Source organism: Pyrus communis, chromosome 3, assembly GCF_963583255.1.
Source record: "Pyrus communis chromosome 3, drPyrComm1.1, whole genome shotgun sequence".
Lineage (NCBI taxonomy): Eukaryota > Viridiplantae > Streptophyta > Magnoliopsida > Rosales > Rosaceae > Pyrus > Pyrus communis.
In genome coordinates this window covers 20,890,214-20,911,641 of record NC_084805.1, presented here as the reverse complement: position 1 = coordinate 20,911,641, position 21,428 = coordinate 20,890,214, and the positions used below count along the sequence as shown (strand labels likewise).

General features: G+C 34.3%; 2 protein-coding genes across 3 annotated transcripts; both read left to right on the top strand.

Moving 5' to 3' along the window:
* The first annotated feature begins 8,189 nt into the window (after nucleotides 1–8,189).
* On the top strand, nucleotides 8,190–11,316 carry LOC137728981 (magnesium transporter MRS2-I-like). Of its 2 annotated transcripts, XM_068467797.1 has the most exons (11): nucleotides 8,190–8,763; nucleotides 8,878–8,907; nucleotides 9,218–9,371; nucleotides 9,573–9,694; nucleotides 9,849–9,923; nucleotides 10,136–10,366; nucleotides 10,449–10,493; nucleotides 10,569–10,613; nucleotides 10,742–10,771; nucleotides 10,857–10,976; nucleotides 11,068–11,316. In XM_068467797.1, exons 1-11 carry the CDS (start codon nucleotides 8,479–8,481, stop codon nucleotides 11,152–11,154), a joined length of 1,224 nt encoding a protein of 407 aa, XP_068323898.1. In that variant the 5' UTR covers nucleotides 8,190–8,478; the 3' UTR covers nucleotides 11,155–11,316. The 2 variants fall into 2 exon arrangements, with proteins under 2 accessions (XP_068323898.1, XP_068323899.1); XM_068467798.1 differs by lacking the exon at nucleotides 9,849–9,923.
* Nucleotides 11,317–18,830: 7,514 nt separating this feature from the next.
* On the top strand, nucleotides 18,831–20,712 carry LOC137728405 (magnesium transporter MRS2-I-like). Its single transcript, XM_068467201.1, has 9 exons — nucleotides 18,831–18,924; nucleotides 19,033–19,154; nucleotides 19,309–19,383; nucleotides 19,596–19,826; nucleotides 19,909–19,953; nucleotides 20,029–20,073; nucleotides 20,202–20,231; nucleotides 20,317–20,436; nucleotides 20,528–20,712. Exons 1-9 carry the CDS (start codon nucleotides 18,831–18,833, stop codon nucleotides 20,612–20,614), a joined length of 849 nt encoding a protein of 282 aa, XP_068323302.1. The 3' UTR covers nucleotides 20,615–20,712.
* Nucleotides 20,713–21,428: the final 716 nt, after the last annotated feature.

Genomic DNA, 21,428 nt, shown 5'->3' with positions numbered 1-21,428 from the left:
TGTGCAATTTACCACTTCCATAAATATTTTTTCTTCGTTTGGCACATTTGTTTATTCTAGCTTTATTGGAAAGGAAATTTGAACTCATGACTTCTTCGAGGCTTGTCCATGTGAATTGAGTCTATAACTTCTTATAACTAAAGTTACGGTAGCATAATGAGATTTACATATTAAATGTATTCACAACACTACCTAATTCATGAACTCATGTAATGCATTAAATAACTTTAAAAGGTCAACATGTTGAAATGATGAAAACTTATTCATTAATCATCACGATAAGTGGTCTAGTAAAAAAGTGCGAACAATAACTCATTAAAAGAAAAAATAGAAGGTCTTGGTTCGATATTTTGTACACTTTGAAGTTGCCTGATTGTAGCCACGGATATGGTACAATTCCAACTACCTACCTCCAGACTTTAAAAGGATGAATAATTGTGGTTTGTCAACAGTTGTCTTATAAAAAAATAAAAAATAAAAAAATCAACCATCGTGTGGACTAGTTTGTCTTTATCGTCCTATGTATTGTTGTAGGTGATCCAACTCCAACCTAGCTTTTCAAGTTTTGAACCCAACTTGCAAAGCTTTTTCAATTTTGAAATTCGATGGACGATTGAGTGAATTCCAAGCTCCCAATAGTCTAAACAATTTCAAGTCAAAAGCTAACATCTAACATTTAAATGTTCCCTAAAATTTAAGCAATAATAAAGAGACTGATCCGTGTTTAAGGGTGGAAATTATAGTGAACTTAACCATTTTGTTGGTCAAAATGGGTCTTAATTTCGATGCATTTAAGAGTAATTTCATTAATTCCGTTGTGGATTTCAATTAGGCTAGTTGGGTACGATATAAACGTTGCCCTTCTTGCACTTAAATTTGAATTTTCTTTCTTGTAAATTAGAGTAGTTTACAAAGTAAATCTCATCCCAGTTGGTAGAAGGGAGTTTTGTTAAAAAGGTATGTGAGCTTCCCACTCAAATTTTTATTTAAAAAAGGTACATGAGCTTGAAAAAAATTTCGTTTCACAAATGTAATTACGCGATGAAAGAAATCAACTGAAATTGAATAAGAATTTATTCCTCCATGAATCATCAACACTGACAAAAGCTGCAAGCCTGAAATGGGTGATGGAGCTTAAGGCCAGCCCTGAGAATTTGGGGGCCCTAGGAAAGCCTTTGAAGTGGGGCCCCAGAGTTCTCTTACTCCTGATCCTTTGTACATTGATATGTGTAAAAAAAATTCAAAGTTTACATGAAAAGTCTATTACATCAAATATCATTAAAAATTAATATAAAAAAAGAAAGATATACAAACATTACTCAAATATTACTCATCTCACGGTTTTAGATGCAAATGCACTTATTAAGTTTACATAATCTAATTTTTCAACCAATTCAAAGTTCAAACCGAAAGAGAAGTCCATACCCAGTATGCCAAATTCCAATCATTTTTTCTATTGTTACAATGTCACTTATTACATTCAATAAATGAATGAATGAATGAATGGTTACATTACAGAGACAACATCTTACAGCTAGGGAAAATACTAGAGTGAAGATGATAGTTATTTTCGTATACGAACCTAGGCGGACGAGGCGGATTTGAATAATTTATTATATATTATATAAACTAATTAATTTGAACATTAAATAATGTTATTTTTTAAAAAGGTGAGAGTTTTAACCTTTTAGGTACATAATAAAGATATATGTGGTGTGATCTTAAAATAGGGTAATAAAACCTCATAAAAATAAATATAAAGATGATATTTAAGATAGAAGCAAAAAATAAAAAGAAGATGGTGGAGACTATTTAAAAGGGATAAGACATGCAACTATAAAACAAAGATGGTGGGACCATCTTAAGTAAAATCGTGCAATTAAAATGATGTTGGCAATAGGGTTGTCTTCTTCCTCGGCCGAGGCCAACTTCGTAACAAAAGATTTCCAGATTCCGGCATTTACATACATATAAGCTTGCATAGCTCCTGCCTATCTCTGTCCAAACTTGCCTAGTTTCGCCAAAAAATTGGGAATCCCTCTGAAGTGGGGGTCCTAGGTGGGTGCCTACTCCAACTACCCTCGGGGGCGGCTCTGATGGAGCTCATGGCTTTTGCTCAAGTTTTTAACTAAGCAAGTAAAGAAGATATTATTGACTAATATATATATATATATATATATATATATATATATATATATATTTTTTTTTTTTCATTTCCTGATCTCGAGTCACTTACTACTTTCTTACCTGATAGTGATGGTAATTGCATGTGAAGGTAGACAAGAAATTGGATTATGTGACAAATAATTTAATACATAATATTTAATAAAAATAAATAAAAACATGTGACAAATAATTTAATACATTATATATATATATATATATATATATATATTCTATCTATCTATTCTATTTTATTAAGAGAACCCTCATTGTCAACTTTTTGCCTTTTTTTTTTTTTAAATGACAATCGTATTCCTATTTTACCTCCACTTTTGATACACAATATTTACATAAGGAAGACAAAACATTAATTATTTTTTATTATTAAGAAAACTCTCTTTGTCAACCTTTTGAGAAAATGACAATCATATCCCTATTTTTCCTATTTTATCCTCACTTTTGATACACAACGTTTACATAAGGAGGAAAAAATAGTAATTATGTACATTTTGAGAAAATAGCAATCATATCCCTATTTTACCCTATATTAAGAAAAAATATGACCTTATTAAGAGAAACTGTCTCATCATTATTGTCTTATACTCTTTTTAAAAAAAATTAAAAACTAATCACCCTCCTTAATCAAAAACAAAAAATAAAATGAAATTATTCACATACATAGAGTGTGTGCTCATCTTCTAGTATATAGAATGAAAACATATAAAAACATATGTGAATGTGAGAGAGAGTTCGGGAACGCGGAATAGCAGCCCGTCACGTATGTTATATATATAGTACATATGAGATGCATGGTGTATTATATCATATAGGACAAATATAATCAATAAAAATAAGGTCTTATTTATATGTTTATTTTGAAATCAATAAAAATATATTTGAACTAAATGTCTATACGAGTTGCACAATCAGGTCTTATTTATGAAGAGCAACATGTCCAACTCACATATACACTTTTCCTTTATATTATTTCTTATCTCTCTCTATTTTGCAAATCTATTTTTTACTTATGAATTGTGTTTATTCGTGTATGATAATTTTTTTTTCTATGGAGATTGACAAGTATGTATTTTTAAATCTATGATTTGTGTACTAATATGAAGATACATGGAGTAAAGTTTGCAACCGAAATTATGCATCTATGTTTATGCCCTTATACTTGCGTACCTATACCTATGCATTTATACTTCCGTACCTATGTTTATGCCCTTATACTTCCATACCTACGCCTATGCACTTATACTTCCGTACCTATGGTTATACACTTATACCTCCGTACCTATGCTTGTGCACTTATACTTTTGTACCCATGTATAGCACTTTGTTAATGTACTTATAATTTTTATGGGTGTTATTCTTTTTTCTTATGAAGATGGAACTGTGTTAGTGATGATGTTTTGCTTGTCTTTTGTAATGTATTTTTGTCATTTCCTTCACATTTATATTCACAATTAATCAATACAAAATTTTTTTTAAAATTTAAGAATTTTGATTTAAGTGTATTAATGGGTGATTTGAGTGTGAAAGTCAATTTCCAATTTTAAGTCTTAATTATGAATTGAATAGGAAAATGTGGATGGCAAGTTTGTAAATAGTATATGTGATAGAGGCAATTAAATATGACATGGCTTTAAGATTTTAAAATAGGGACTTAAATTGGATAGAGAAAACCATTCAGGTTATAATCTAAAAGTAATCTTATTTAGGTCCTAAAATCTATAAGCCCTTGTTTTTTATGGTTTAAGCCTTCTAACTGTGTTCTTTGAAAATAAAACTTCGCATTTAACTTCGATAATTTAATTTAAATACAAATCAAAGCATAACTGTAACATTCCACATCACCCAGGGGAGTGATCCTTAAATGTATATTCTCATCCTTACCTAGCACGAGGCCTTTTGGGAGCTCACTGGCTTCGGGTTCCTTAGGAACTCCGAAGTTAAGCGAGAAGGGGGCTAGAGCAATCCCATGATGGGTGACCCACTGAGAAGTTGCTCGTGAGTTCCCAAAAACAAAACCGTGAAGGAATGGTAAGCCCAAAGCGGACAATATCGTGCTATGGTGGTGGAGCGAGCCCGAGAAGTGATCCGCCCTGGGCCAGGATGTGACAATTTGGTATCAGAGCCTAACCCTGGTCGCGTGTGTGCCGACGAGAACGTCGGGCCCCTAAGGGGGGTGGATTGTAACATCTCACATCACCCAGGGGAGTGATCCTTAAATGTATATTCTCATCCTTACCTAGCACGAGGCCTTTTGGAAGCTCACTGGCTTCGGGTTCCGTAGTAACTCCGAAGTTAAGCGAGAAGGGGGCTAGAGCAATCTCATGATGGGTGACCCATTGGGAAGTTGCTTGTGAGTTCCCAAAAACAAAATCGTGAGGGAATGGTAAGCCCAAAGAGGACAATATCGTGCTATAGTGGTGGAGCGGGCCCGGGAAGTGATCCGTCCCGGGCCGGGATGTGACAATAACATTAAAACAAGCATATTAATTAAAAATAAATGACGAATGAAGAAGATGGTTGAACTTTGTAAGTTTATTAAGTGTGTTGGTAGATTAAATTTGTAATTTTTTAGAATTTTTGGTATTTTTTTAGATTATTTTACCTTCAAATTAATCTAGGCCGTTGATTAACCAAATTTTGTTTAAATCAGATGCACTAAATTATGCCATGTGGCATAAGTTGTATTTTTTTAATGTTGAAAATCCAACGGCTAAGGGCGAGCCTTTTGAATCGGTTGCTTGCAATGGGTTGAATCGAGTTGTCTGATGCCTGGTGTCAGGCCATTGCCTGTTGGCACAAGTCAGGGCTTGGATAAGCAGGGCAACCCAACGAGCTGTTGCCCTTGATCTAATCGCTTGATCCTTTTGGAGCCGCTGGAGTTGAATTGTTCAACCCGAAGGCTGTCTAACCCAATTGGCATGGCAAGTGCACTATTGCTGGAAATACTATTATAGTAAAGAAAACATATCATCATGTTATCAATAAGCGGTGAAGTTGTGGTCTCACTGCTGAGACAAGTTGATTGGTAATTTTTTTTCTATAAATGAGTTTAGAACTTTGTTTATCGTTTAATTGTACCATTTTAGTGGGTTGTGTTCAGACACAGATCCACGAATAAAAAATGAAGTAGGATTATCTCCCCTTCTATTACCATTCATTCCTCTCACATTCTTCTTTTTGTCTTATTCTTTATATAAAAAATTCAAAACAAAATATAGACGTGACGCAATCGCAACCGCTTAAATACGAGGGGATAGAAAGAGATAGAGATTAGGAGATGAGAGAATCTTGCTCCTTAAAAAATAGGTGGGCTTAACCCTTAGGTAATTTTTCCACGTCTAAAACTTTTGGCAAAGTCTCTTATGTTTTTATGTATTTTTATTTATTTTTTAATTTTATACAACTTATTAAACCTTCATGTATTAAATTATTTATACAAAACAATGATAGAAGAGAAGTAGGAGGTGAGCTGGAGCCGGCCTTGCAATTTTGTAAGCATGAGGCAAGCTCCCTCCTCCAATTTCTTAGTATTAATAATGTCGTTGGTTTATATATAAATAAACAATATTATCTACATTAAGACAGTGAATGAGTGGGTTAAATTTCACAATAGACTAGTAATAATGTGGTTCAAATTTGTCTTTGGCAAGAATTGAACATAAAATCTCTCATTTACTAATGAAGAGGAATACCACTAAACCGTAATACTAAGTGACATGACAATTGAGTTCTTAGGCAATCTAATATGTTGTACATTCATATATTTTGTTTTCTTTGGTAATTTATTTTTATAATATGCCTTAAATGATTCAAAACTTAAAAAATCACACATAAAAATGTTTATAAAAAAATCCAATATTTAAATAATAAATTATTGAAAAACACATTAATTTCATAGTTTCTATTTGACTACTTTAAATCGCAATCGTCTAGACATTGTGAGATTTGATTCCACTTCCAATGAAATAGAGGGATTGAAATTTGAAAGAAAATAGAGAATTGTGATTCATTTTTTATAAGTTGGTATATTTTCCTAATTGTTATTGAAGGTTTGAAAAACCAAAAAGAAAAAAAAGAAAAGAAAAAGAAATTGCTAGTCGATTAGGTTGCCTGATTATATTTGGTTATATGCATGTTTTGGAGATGGTGATGAAATATCCCACATCTATCATATCTCTGAGAGAAGAAGAGTTTAAATATTATAACTTCACTCTAACTAATACCGCAATGTTTTGTAATAAAACTCCATACCTGACGAATTGTGCAGGTGATAATTACGAAGTTGAAGACAATATAAGCGTTGTTAAAAGTAGGCATTTAGTCCGTCTCTCTAATTATTATACAAAAGTTCAATCTTTTGTTAGCGAATTAGGCTGCCATACCAAGGATTTGATCACTAAAATATGTGTACCCGTATCTATTCATCAATGAAATCTTACAGTTAAAATCAAGAAAATAATTTATTTCATTCCACGCGCTAAAAACATAGAGCAAGTCACATGTATGTATAAGATCGTATCGTAACTGTGAGGGGACAACCATTTTACGCATTTCTTAATCCTTAACGTGCTTGCATGTCATTAAGACATTAACAATTGTATTTCAAGCATCTTGGTTTTTGACAAAAAGACCAAGTTGTTACTTGTCTAACTAATTTCTTGTGGTACACTCCACTCCAACAACTCCCTCCTTGATTCCCCCTCCTTAATATCTTACCAACCATATTAACTGGCTTCAAATGAAAATTATACCGACGCTCAAGCTTTGGTGAAGATGATTAATGGAGAGGAGGCCATTGATGCTTCTCTAGATGGTTATATTTATGATATCAAGCTCTTAGCATCTCAACTACGAGATGTGAAGTTTCTGTTTATTAGTGGAGTAATAATATGGCTGCTCACGTGGTTGCTTCACATGCTATTTTTTTCAATCGCACCTTCATGTGGGATGATGTTGGTCCGGAGTTTCTCTTTAATATTGTAGCTGAAGATGTAACCATGCCTATTAGAATCTAATAAATTCTACTATTTTGACAAAAAATGATAATTTATAAATTATATGAGTTCATTTAGTTGAGCGACAACATTACTAGGTTAGACATATAGTTGTTAAGGGAGGGGAGTTAGTGGAGGTCGAACCCCCATCTGCATATGCATGATTGATTTCTGCCACTGCTGTAAGATGCTATTTGCATAATGAATTAGTTATGAATGTTATTATCGTTCTTAATCGTGTTTATTTCACGTAATGAGTTTGTTATGAATGTTATTATCCTTCTTATTCAAGGAGAACTAGAATCAATGATTCTTTTTCCAACTAATCGGAAATGTTCGGAATGGCATTCAAGATTTCAACACATAACAGTGTTGCCAAAACACTCCGAGCAAGCCATGCTACACTCTTTTAAGTGTATATTATCATTTATATTTCTACGTGAGCTTCTTTAAGAACTCTTTATATGAAAACCATTATTAATAACATGACATGATACGAGGATGTTAGAAATATTTCAAACACTTATTTCACGAAATGAAAATGGCAAACTAAATAAACAACAGGCACTTGGTCTAATAATTTTTTTTTTTTTTGTTGAATAACATATATTTGTCAATTATCATTTAAAAGTTAACTATTCCATAACGTGCGCATATCATTTAACTTTTTCCACTTACATGGAAACCAAAATCAAAACGCAATCAACATCATTCCAGTATAATTAAGGGAGTCGTATATGCACCGTTAACTATTCGACTTTGACAATTTCGTAGTTCAGTGTTCCAATGCACTCTAACGAGAGATCCGTTATATGAAGTTCATACCCATTTAAAAGCCCCGACATTTTAAACAAATGCTTAGTCCGAAATTAGTCACTCAAATATCTAAATTTTTAGTGGAAAGACATCTTTTTATTAAAAACCAGCTTTCAGGCAAATAGTTGATGAGAGGGATTGTGAGCCCACGCGCCATTAAATGCTAGTAAAAATTGATTCCGATATACTTTTCTCCCCTCGCAAAATTTAACTTGCACTCTTACACTTCCACTAGCAGCCACCAAGCCATGCAAATATCCCCACCAAATTCTAGAGCTCCAAGTTTTCACCATTGTTTTACCTCCAAGCCTCTTTTCCTCCAAAACCCACCTCCCCAATCCCAAATCCCCCAAAATCCATGAGTCCTCCAAATTTCCCAATCCACCGACAAACCCAGTTGATTGATTCACAAGAAGTTGAAAACTTTCCCACTTCCCCACATTGATTAATCTGCTTTTCCATTAAGCAGCTTTTCCCAATCGTAGATATGTGCGCTCTGGAAATGGCCCGAGATGGGCTACTGGTCCCGGCGGCCGCGGAGACTGCTCAGACGCAAGCTCAAGCCTCTGCCGCTGCCAAGAAGAAGACTACATCTTTGAGAAGCTGGATTTCGCTGGACCATGACGGGCAGGGAACGGTTTTGGATTTGGACAAGCACGCCATTATCCGCCGAGTTCAGATTCACGCTCGAGATCTTCGGCTTCTCGATCCATTGTTATCGTATCCGTCTACAATCTTGGGCAGAGAGAAAGTCATTGTTCTTAATTTGGAGGTCGGTTGTGAGATTTCCATAAGTGCTTTTCGTTCTGATTCTGCTTTTGGCTTTTTTTTTCTTGTACTAAACACTGTGCTTGGTTTGTATGCCTTTTTCAAATTTGGGTTCCAGCACATCAAAGCAATAATCACAGCGGATGAGGTAATTTGATTAGTGTTTTAGTAACGTTTGCTTTGCCTTTGCCTTTTGTCTCTACTCTAACTACTGTTTGTTATAATATAAGACGCACTAAACTTGCAACTAATCACAATTTAGCAGAACTGAGCGTGACCAAGTTAGCTCGAGTAGTGAAGTCCCGTTCTACGTCGAAATTCAAGTTCTCCTCCGTGCAATATAGTTTAGATTAGATCAGAATATCGCTTGAATAAAAATAATCAGAATTAGTAAAGTGGGTTGGTTAATGAAGTAAAATATATTTTAGGCAAATGATTAAGGTTTGTTTTTGGTGTAGGTATTGCTTAGAGACCCACTTGATGATAATGTACTACCTATTGTTGAGGAACTTCAAAGACGCTTGCCTCCATCAAGCGCCAATTTCAATGGCCAAGGAGAAGAAGAAGATGCTTCTGGGGTACAAAAAGATGGCGAAACCGATGACGAAAACGGTATGATTCAGTGAATGTGATTGATGCTCTTCAGAACTTCGTGCTTATTAAGATGGATAATATTGCTCAGGAAGTTTAAGTTCAGTTTTGTGTTCCTAGTTGCTTTAGCATAATTCAATTTTGGTACCAAAGTTTTTGTGCTTGTTGTCTATCTGTTCTTTGACTCAATGTCCTGGTTGTTATGTTCATGTCATGATTTAGAATTCCCATTCGAATTCCGAGCTTTAGAAGTTGCACTAGAAGGTATTTGTAGTTTTCTTGATGCGCAGACTAGACAACTTGAGGCTGCTGCTTATCCGGCTTTAGATGAGCTGACCTCCAAGGTAAAGGATTTATTTGAATTTCGTTTTTTTATAAATCCCTGATGCATAACCGTAGTGTCAAAAGCCTCTGAGTTACATTATTTCGTATTCCATGATAGAAGGAAAACACGTTTAGATTGTTCTTCTTTGTCCGAACACTTGGAAATATTTGCAGATTAGCAGTCGTAATTTGGATCGTGTGCGTAAGTTGAAGAGTGCAATGACCAGGTTGACGAATAGGGTTCAAAAGGTATACTGGTTAACGATATTATGCTGAAAACAGGGCTCATATGCTGATAACTTAACTACATTCCTATTATGCTCAGCGATGCAGGGGATTTATTTCTTGATTTAGTTCTGCAATCAATTCCCTTAACAATGTTGTATTGTTTTTGTTGCCATAAAGGTTGAAGAAGTTGCTAAAATATGAACTTATTTCTTTTATGGAATACTGCATTCTAGGTAAGAGATGAACTTGAACAACTTCTTGATGACGATGATGACATGGCAGACCTTTACTTATCAAGAAAGATGGTCGGGACTTCACCCGTCAGCGACTCTGGCGCTCCAAATTGGTCTCTCGCCTCACCTACTATAACTATAGGGTCAAAGGTATCCAGAACAAGCAGGGCGAGTGCAGCAACGACAGTTGAAGATGAGAATGATGTCGAGGAACTTGAAATGTTGCTCGAGGTTATAATTCAGCATAAGTCTTGTACTGTCGTACAGCCAAACCAAATCTGGAGTCTGAGTTGAATCCTATTATCTTTTGCAGGCTTACTTCATGCAAATTGACGGTACATTGAATAAATTGACAACGGTATGCGCTACTACTAGTATTGCAGCATCCTAACTTTCTACCTATATAATATGTGATTCCTTATCTCTTTACCAGCTGCGCGAATACATCGATGACACAGAGGATTACATTAACATCCAGGTAATGGTTGGTAACATGATATTGAAACCTTGACTCACTGATTTCGAACTTGACCCATGCTGTGTAGTTTCATTAACTAAATGCACAGAGCTACCATGTCTGAGCTATTAATGCCTCTTTCATTGCAGCTTGACAATCATCGGAATCAGCTAATTCAGGTAATGTCTTTAGGACTCAAACAGATACTATGCCGATGTTCCATAAGTACATATTTTGATAGTTAACATGAGTTTCCGGTGACAGCTAGAGCTGTTCCTAAGTTCTGGAACTGTTTGTTTGTCTATGTGTTCTTTGGTGGCCGCAATTTTTGGCATGAACATCCCGTATACTTGGAATGATGGTCATGAATACGTATTCAAATGGGTACGTACAAATACCCCCACACTCCACATAATTTTTCTTCACCTTTTGGATTCATTTTCTTTTCTCACTCCATTTCCTTAACCTAACTTAGGTGATCATCGTCACGGGGATGGTTTGCGCCTCCCTTTTCTTGTTGATAATGTCGTATGCTCAGCACAAAGGTCTCGTTGGATCTTGATACTCATACCGTTTGGTCTGTTGGGGAAAGATGTATACATAGTAGAGCTTTGCAACAATTATCATGTATTGTTATGTACAAATATAGGCAACATTGGCTCAAGGGTTTAATTACTTGTAGTTATCAATTCAAAAGACTGAATAAAGTTTAATGTTGTGATTCTGTTGGCATCATTCAGTTATCAAAATGTCAATAACATGTATGAGATTGTAAGAGGATTGTAACTAAACTTGTTAAAAGCGTCGTTTAGTTTCGCATTCCGAATCATACGTTCAATTTCCTCTCATTCAGTATTGCTTATATGTAAATATCTTTTACATGTTCAATCCTAGAAGGAGCATGCCGCGCGTGACTAACATGTTTTACATGATCTTCAACTAATGTTGTGCTGCCTATACAGGTGGCATTTCATTCCCATTTAAATAAGTACTCGTTGAACTGTGTACTTAAAAATTGGTCTAGAAATTCATCAACCCTGCTATAGCTCTACGTCAACTGTTCGATAAAAAACACGCGTCTTACACACCCCTTTGTGTATCTTTAATTTACATCAGCCGGACCGAAGAATTTCTCTGTGAAGCAAGTGTCATGCAACTTTTGAAACCAAAAACTACCCAACCACCGGCCTACGACGGCCGACCGATGCTAATGCAATAAGGGTAGTGTTATTCACACATATTTTTTATCTTTCGCACATCCTTGTAATTTTTATCTCAATCCAAAGATAGAAACTTAGGAAAAATGTGTGACAGATAAAAATAAGTAAATGGATAACACAACCTCTTAGAGAAATACTAACAAAGAGTTGTATGGCAACAGCTGAAATGGTCCCACAGTATAATTTTAATGGCTTTCTAAAGAGCCCAAGAGATTCCACCAGGCATTTCTTTTTGACTTGTTATATATTCCATTCCACGTACGGATTGAGAGATTTGGTTTTATACCTTTGCGCATTAATTTAACTACGCGGTAAAAAGTAAAAAGTAAAAGTTAAAAAGGCAGAAAACGCGATTCGAAGTTGCAACGTGGGAACAAAGTCTGAGTCTAAATCATGCAGAAAATAACCATTATTAAACTACAAATAACCATTATTAAATTCCCTATTCTAATTTATTTCCTTTATTTGAATAACCATTATTAAATTCAAATATCTTTAAATTTAGATTCTAAATCGTTGATTACAAGTGTTTAAATATGAATTTTAATAGATTTTATACTAAATAATATATTTTGAAAAACATGAATATGATAGTTTGTTGTTAAGGTAATAGAAGTACAAGAAAAATTAACAACAAAAAAAAAAAAAAAAAAAAAACATTTGGAAAGCCACGATCGTTATGATACTAGCGACTTATACGAGGTACAGTCACTATCTTGCTCGCGACTTACTATACAATCAATCGGTGGAGAAGTACCCATCGTATCATTTTCTATTTTTTTTATTTATTTTCTACTTTTTTTTTTTTCCTAACACCCACGTTTTTTTGTTAAAAATGCAAAAATTTTTATTTTCATGCAATATTTTCCTTGAGCATTAAGGAAAACTTTATAAGACATTTGGAAGCGGATTTACTACTTATTGAGCAACAAATGTATATTTAGTAGAATATTTAGTGAAAACTAAAAAATAAGTAAAAATATGGTAGTGAGGCCCAAATCATTGTAAATTGTTCTACCCTCAAGAATACCAACGAAAAGTGTTACCTTAATTTTCAAAACTTCACTGAAAGCGAAGGTGAAAATAAATAGATTGAAAGATGATTTAGGGATAGGATCGGTACCACGCTACCGATCTTTCCCTATTCTAATTTATTTACTTTATTTGAATAACCATTATTAAATTCAAATATCTTTAAATTTAGATTCTAAATCGTTGATTACAAGTGTTTAAATATGAATTTTAATAGATTTTATACTAAATAATATATTTTGAAGAACATGAATATGATAGTTTGTTGTTAAGGTAATAGAAGTACAAGAAAAATTAACAACAAAAAAAAAAAAAAAAAAAACATTTGAAAAGCCACGATCGTTATGGCACTAGCGACTTATACGAGGTACAGTCACTATCTTGCTCGCGACTTACTATACAATCAATCGGTGGAGAAGTACCCATCGTATCATTTTCTATTTTTTTTATTTATTTTCTACTTTTTTTCTTTTTCCTAACACCCACGTTTTTTTGTTAAAAATGCAAAATTTTTTATTTTCATGCAATATTTTCCTTGAGCATTAAGGAAAACTTTATAAGACATTTGGAAGCGGATTTACTACTTATTGAGCAACAAATGTATATTTAGTAGAATATTTAGTGAAAACTAAAAAATAAGTAAAAATATGGTAGTGAGGCCCAAATCATTGTAAATTGTTCTACCCTCAAGAATACCAACGAAAAGTGTTACCTTAATTTTCAAAACTTCACTGAAAGCGAAGGTGAAAATAAATAGATTGAAAGATGATTTAGGGATAGGATCGGTACCACGCTACCGATCTTTCCCTATTCTAATTTATTTACTTTATTTGAATAACCATTATTAAATTCAAATATCTTTAAATTTAGATTCTAAATCGTTGATTACAAGTGTTTAAATATGAATTTTAATAGATTTTATACTAAATAATATATTTTGAAGAACATGAATATGATAGTTTGTTGTTAAGGTAATAGAAGTACAAGAAAAATTAAGAACAAAAAAAAAAAAAAAAAAAAAAAAACATTTGAAAAGCCACGATCGTTATGGCACTAGCGACTTATACGAGGTACAGTCACTATCTTGCTCGCGACTTACTATACAATCAATCGGTGGAGAAGTACCCATCGTATCATTTTCTATTTTTTTATTTATTTTCTACTTTTTTTCTTTTTCCTAACACCCACGTTTTTTTGTTAAAAATGCAAAATTTTTTATTTTCATGCAATATTTTCCTTGAGCATTAAGGAAAACTTTATAAGACATTTGGAAGCGGATTTACTACTTATTGAGCAACAAATGTATATTTAGTAGAATATTTAGTGAAAACTAAAAAATAAGTAAAAATATGGTAGTGAGGCCCAAATCATTGTAAATTGTTCTACCCTCAAGAATACCAACGAAAAGTGTTACCTTAATTTTCAAAACTTCACTGAAAGCGAAGGTGAAAATAAATAGATTGAAAGATGATTTAGGGATAGGATCGGTACCACGCTACCGATCTTTCCCTATTCTAATTTATTTACTTTATTTGAATAACCATTATTAAATTCAAATATCTTTAAATTTAGATTCTAAATCGTTGATTACAAGTGTTTAAATATGAATTTTAATAGATTTTATACTAAATAATATATTTTGAAGAACATGAATATGATAGTTTGTTGTTAAGGTAATAGAAGTACAAGAAAAATTAACAAAAAAAAAAAAACATTTGGAAAGCCACGATCGTTATGATACTAGCGACTTATACGAGGTACAGTCACTATCTTGCTCGCGACTTACTATACAATCAATCGGTGGAGAAGTACCCATCGTATCATTTTCTATTTTTTTATTTATTTTCTACATTTTTTCTTTTTCCTAACACCCACGTTTTTTTGTTAAAAATGCAAAATTTTTTATTTTCATGCAATATTTTCCTTGAGCATTAAGGAAAACTTTATAAGACATTTGGAAGCGGATTTACTACTTATTGAGCAACAAATGTATATTTAGTAGAATATTTAGTGAAAACTAAAAAATAAGTAAAAATATGGTAGTGAGGCCCAAATCATTGTAAATTGTTCTACCCTCAAGAATACCAACGAAAAGTGTTACCTTAATTTTCAAAACTTCACTGAAAGCGAAGGTGAAAATAAATAGATTGAAAGATGATTTAGGGATAGGATCGGTACCACGCTACCGATCTTTCCCTATTCTAATTTATTTACTTTATTTAAATAACCATTATTAAATTCAAATATCTTTAAATTTAGATTCTAAATCGTTGATTACAAGTGTTTAATTATGAATTTTAATAGATTTTATACTAAATAATATATTTTGAAGAACATGAATATGATAGTTTGTTGTTAAGGAAATAGAAGTACAAGAAAAATTAACAAAAAAAAAAAAAAAAAAAAACATTTGAAAAGCCACGATCGTTATGATACTAGCGACTTATACGAGGTACAGTCACTATCTTGCTCGCGACTTACTATACAATCAATCGGTGGATAAGTACCGATCGTATCATTTTCTATTTTTTTTATTTATTTTCTACTTTTTTTCTTTTTCCTAACACCCACGTTTTTTTTTTTAAAAATGCAAAATTTTTTATTTTCATGCAATATTTTCCTTGAGCATTAAGGAAAACTTTATAAGACATTTGGAAGCGGATTTACTACTTATTGAGCAACAAATGTATATTTAGTAGAATATTTAGTGAAAACTAAAAAATAAGTAAAAATATGGTAGTGAGGCCCAAATCATTGTAAATTGTTCTACCCTCAAGAATACCAACGAAAAGTGTTACCTTAATTTTCAAAACTTCACTGAAAGCGAAGGTGAAAATAAATAGATTGAAAGATGATTTAGGGATAGGATCGGTACCACGCTACCGATCTTTCCCTATTCTAATTTATTTATTTTATTTGAATAACCATTATTAAATTCAAATATCTTTAAATTTAGATTCTAAATCGTTGATTACAAGTGTTTAATTATGAATTTTAATAGATTTTATACTAAATAATATATTTTGAAGAACATGAATATGATAGTTTGTTGTTAAGGTAATAGAAGTACAAGAAAAATTAACAAAAAAAAAAAAAAAAAAAAACATTTGAAAAGCCACGATCGTTATGATACTAGCGACTTATACGAGGTATAGTCACTATCTTGCTCGCGACTTAATACACAATCAATCGGTGGAGAAGTACCGATCGTATCATTTTCTATTTTTTTTATTTTTTTTCTACTTTTTTTCTTTTTCCTAACACCCACGGTCCGTTGGATATTTTATTTGGACCGTTCGATCTCAACGGTCAAAAAAAAAAGAAGTCTTATTTAATATCCACCGTTCGATCTGAGATCAACGGTGGATATTAATATGCTTTATAAATAAAAAAAATAAAAGAAAAGATAGTTTTAAAATTAAGAAAAGTTACCGTCGTGACACGTGGCACAATCTGGAGTGTTGGAATTCAAATTTTTTTATATCCAAAGGCAGAGGTTAATTAATTGAATAAAAATTAAAAAAAAAATTGTAAAAAATTCAAAAAAATTCAAAAAAAAATCTGAAATTTTTTTTAAAAAAAATTGGTTTTACTTTTCTATAAATACCTTTTCATTATCATCTATCTTACACAACAATTTCATATTTTCTCAACTACTTTCAATCACATTCCTTTCTTTGTCTCAAAGTTTGAATCCATTTTTTTTCAACAAAATGACCACTGGTGCAGGTACGAATTGGTCGCTTCTTGAAGATGATGCATTGTGTACTAGCTGGGTTGAAGTTACTCATAGTTCACTTACGGGTAATGAGATGCAGTTGCGAGAAATGTGGAGTCTTATTCATACCAATTATCTTGAGAAAATTGGTGGGAAAAGAACCAAAGAATCGATGTCCAGTCGTTGGAAATTACTTAGCCAATCGTTTAGTACGTGGAGAGACGCCTTGGCACAAGCTAGTAGTAATATTCAAAGTGGGGATTACTCGGATCAGGTAACAATATATTATTTATTTGATACCCAAAATTACGTTATAATTATTTGTTTGTATTATTTATTTGTTACCTACATAATTTATTATTTATTGTTTGTATTATTTATTTGTTACCTACTTACATTATAATTATGTTGTTTGTATTATTTATTTGTTACTTATTTTCATTATAATTATTTCTTCTCCAGCATTGTGTAGGAACTTCAAGCACAAGCTTGGTACGCTGCCAAAACCAAAAGCAAAAATAAATCATTCAACCAGTGGAAATGTTGGAATATTGTCAAAGATTGTCCTAAATTTAGAGTTGTGCCAGTCAGTTCAGAAGTGCACATGAATAGCACCCCTCTACACTACACCTAATCATGTCTCGCATGTTCATGAAGATGATGCAGAAGAAGTGCTCGAAACGCCCCTCCCTGAACAAGCGTCGGGTTCGACCCGTTATCCAATTAGACCTCAAGGTAAGAAGGCTTCAAAGAGAAAAGGGAGTGCTTCCAAGAATGATTATGCAAAGTTCATGGAAGAACTTACTCGCCAAGGTGAATTGACTTTGGCGAGGGAACTGGCGAAATATGAGGCTGATAAGGCTAGAGAGGACGCAAAAGCTACAACTATTGAGAGATAATTTCAGGCTAATGAGAGAGAAAAAGAGCTACTTAGGCAAGAAAGGGAACATGTTAGAGAAGAAAGACGGGCTCAACGAGATCGTGAGATTATGAACAACCTTTACAAGGGAAGTCTCCAAATTCTAAATTTTTTTGGAAGTCAGAGAAAGCGGACGTGGTGCGAAAGAGGCGTGCAAGAGGAGCGATAGCAAGCCAAGATGGTCCTAGCACCACAAGAGAAGATCATCCTAACACCACAAATTGGTTAAGTGATGATGAATAGAGTACTTTTTGTAATCGGAGCCCATAATTTTCCAATCACTTTGGGTTGTAATTTATTATTTATTGTTTGTATTATTTATGTTGTTTCCAATTTATTGAATATTTATTCAAATTAATTTGGTAAGTTATTTATACTAAGAGAATATTTATTGAAATGACAAAAACACACCAAATAAAATTACATAAGCATACGGAATAATTAAAAACTCACTAAAAAAATTACATAAACATACCAAATAATAAAACACACCAAATAAAATAACATAAACATACCAAATTCAAAAAAACACACTAAATGAACTTAATTATCTTCAGCTTGTTTCAATGCCCACTGGTGCTCTATCAAGTCAATTTGCCAGGCATTGTGCATGTCTGGCATTTGAAATGCAGTATATGGTTGAATGAGCCTTTCATTGTAACGTCTATCCCTTTGTAATGGCTCATGTTGCACGGGCTCATCGGTGGCGTCATGAGCACAATATATACGTGTTCCTGAATTGTTCATCGTGTTTGGCTCATATTCATCAACGGCTTCATAATCGTACTCATCTTCCACAATCATGTTGTGAAGAATGATGCACGTCATCATGATGGATCGAAGCGACTCTACATCAAACAATCTGGCAACACCCCTGATGATCGCCTAGCAAGCTTGGAGGATACCGAAGCAACACTCCACATCCTTCCTGCACCCCTCTTGACAGCTTGCAAAGTGTTTTTCCTTTGCACTTCGCGGACGTGGTACTGTTTTGACAAATGTTAACCATCGCGGGTAAATGCCGTCAGCTAGGTAGTATGGCCCGTCGTACATACGTCCGTTGACCTCATACGTGACTTTTGGTGCCTTTCCTTGCAGGACATTGTTGAACATTGGGGATTGGGTAAGGACGTTCATGTCTTTTTCTGTCCCCATAAGCACCTTGCTATGCACTTGGACAGTTTTTCCACGTCCAGTGCATACAATCAATGCTTCCAATCATCCCAGGAAAACCACGCATCTCGGCCTTCTTCAACAGCCGTTCCAAGTCCATGTTTGTAGGTTTGCGGAGGTACTCAGCGGTGTAGATAGATTCGATTGCTCCGCGAAACCTCATTAGGGACTCAAGAATGGTTGATTTTTCCATCCTCGTTATCTTATCCACTTGGTCTGCAGATGCTCCATATGCAAGCATCCGCAAGGTAGCAGTAATTTTTTGCTCAGGCAGTAGACCCATAGCAACAAAATTGATCGTACCTCCATTATTAAATTCCACGAATTCCCTAAGTATATTTATTGCACTTAATAATGGTTATTTTCTGCATGATTTAGAATTCCCATTCGAATTCCGAGCTTTAGAAGTTGCACTAGAAGGTATTTGTAGTTTTCTTGATGCGCAGACTAGACAACTTGAGGCTGCTGCTTATCCGGCTTTAGATGAGCTGACCTCCAAGGTAAAGGATTTATTTGAATTTCGTTTTTTTATAAATCCCTGATGCATAACCGTAGTGTCAAAAGCCTCTGAGTTACATTATTTCGTATTCCATGATAGAAGGAAAACACGTTTAGATTGTTCTTCTTTGTCCGAACACTTGGAAATATTTGCAGATTAGTAGTCGTAATTTGGATCGTGTGCGTAAGTTGAAGAGTGCAATGACCAGGTTGACGAATAGGGTTCAAAAGGTATACTGGTTAACGATATTATGCTGAAAACAGGGCTCATATGCTGATAACTTAACTACATTCCTATTATGCTCAGCGATGCAGGGGATTTATTTCTTGATTTAGTTCTGCAATCAATTCCCTTAACAATGTTGTATTGTTTTTGTTGCCATAAAGGTTGAAGAAGTTGCTAAAATATGAACTTATTTCTTTTATGGAATACTGCATTCTAGGTAAGAGATGAACTCGAACAACTTCTTGATGACGATGATGACATGGCAGACCTTTACTTATCAAGAAAGATGGTCGGGACTTCACCCGTCAGCGACTCTGGCGCTCCAAATTGGTCTCTCGCCTCACCTACTATAACTATAGGGTCAAAGGTATCCAGAACAAGCAGGGCGAGTGCAGCAACGACAGTTGAAGATGAGAATGATGTCGAGGAACTTGAAATGTTGCTCGAGGTTATAATTCAGCATAAGTCTTGTACTGTCGTACAGCCAAACCAAATCTGGAGTCTGAGTTGAATCCTATTATCTTTTGCAGGCTTACTTCATGCAAATTGACGGTACATTGAATAAATTGACAACGGTATGCGCTACTACTAGTATTGCAGCATCCTAACTTTCTACCTATATAATATGTGATTCCTTATCTCTTTACCAGCTGCGCGAATACATCGATGACACAGAGGATTACATTAACATCCAGGTAATGGTTGGTAACATGATATTGAAACCTTGACTCACTGATTTCGAACTTGACCCATGCTGTGTAGTTTCATTAACTAAATGCACAGAGCTACCATGTCTGAGCTATTAATGCCTCTTTCATTGCAGCTTGACAATCATCGGAATCAGCTAATTCAGGTAATGTCTTTAGGACTCAAACAGATACTATGCCGATGTTCCATAAGTACATATTTTGATAGTTAACATGAGTTTCCGGTGACAGCTAGAGCTGTTCCTAAGTTCTGGAACTGTTTGTTTGTCTATGTGTTCTTTGGTGGCCGCAATTTTTGGCATGAACATCCCGTATACTTGGAATGATGGTCATGAATACGTATTCAAATGGGTACGTACAAATACCCCCACACTCCACATAATTTTTCTTCACTTTTTGGATTCATTTTCTTTTCTCACTCCATTTCCTTAACCTAACTTAGGTGATCATCGTCACGGGGATGGTTTGCGCCTCCCTTTTCTTGTTGATAATGTCGTATGCTCAGCACAAAGGTCTCGTTGGATCTTGATACTCATACCGTTTGGTCTGTTGGGGAAAGATGTATACATAGTAGAGCTTTGCAACAATTATCACGTATTGTTATGTACAAATATAGGCAACATTGGCTCAAGGGTTTAATTGAAAGAATTTCTGATATCAATTTTAATACTTCAAAATCCCTTACTACAGGCCTTATGGGAAGGCTTTGATATATACACCACACCAACAACTTTACAGCATGCACATACACATGCCGCAGCACAATCTATACACCTTTACACATTAAACTACTAGGTCACAGCACACACACATGCAGCAGCACCATCTGCTGTCTTCTGACAGCACACATGGGAAAGAAGCTTTAACAGTAACCAAGCACGCATGGATTCCTTTCCCTGCTGTTCATGAGTCAGCAAATGCTTGCTGTGCTGTCTGTACAGATTGGCCTGCTGTCCTTCTTCCAATACTTGGGTTAACAAGAACAGCTTGAGCACTTCGTCTAACACCCCCCCGCAAGCTAACAGGTTGAGGAACAACTGGAAGCTTGGACACCAACAAATTGAATCGAGACGAAGACAGACCTTTGGTAAATAAATCTGCAAGTTGATCTTGTGAACAAATATAATTAACCAACAGTTCACCACGAACCACTTTCTCCCTGACATAGTGATAATCAACCTCTAAATGTTTGGTTCTAGAATGGAACACCGGATTGGAAGCAAGAGCAATTGAAGACACATTGTCACACCATATTTGAGGTCGAGTAAGATGTAACTGCAAGTCCCGAAATAAAGACCTCAACCACGAAAGCTCAGCTGCGGTGTAGGCAAGTTGCCTATACT

Coding starts and splice junctions, on each gene's coding strand:
- LOC137728981 (XM_068467797.1), top strand. CDS start 8,479: ATGTGCGCTCTGGAAATGGCCCGAGATGGGCTACTGGTCCCGGCGGCC. Junction 9,372..9,572: donor CGAAACCGATGACGAAAACG/GTATGATTCAGT, acceptor GTCATGATTTAG/AATTCCCATTCGAATTCCGA. Junction 10,977..11,067: donor ATGAATACGTATTCAAATGG/GTACGTACAAAT, acceptor AACCTAACTTAG/GTGATCATCGTCACGGGGAT.
- LOC137728405 (XM_068467201.1), top strand. CDS start 18,831: ATGGTTGATTTTTCCATCCTCGTTATCTTATCCACTTGGTCTGCAGAT. Junction 19,954..20,028: donor CATTGAATAAATTGACAACG/GTATGCGCTACT, acceptor TCTCTTTACCAG/CTGCGCGAATACATCGATGA. Junction 20,074..20,201: donor AGGATTACATTAACATCCAG/GTAATGGTTGGT, acceptor CTTTCATTGCAG/CTTGACAATCATCGGAATCA.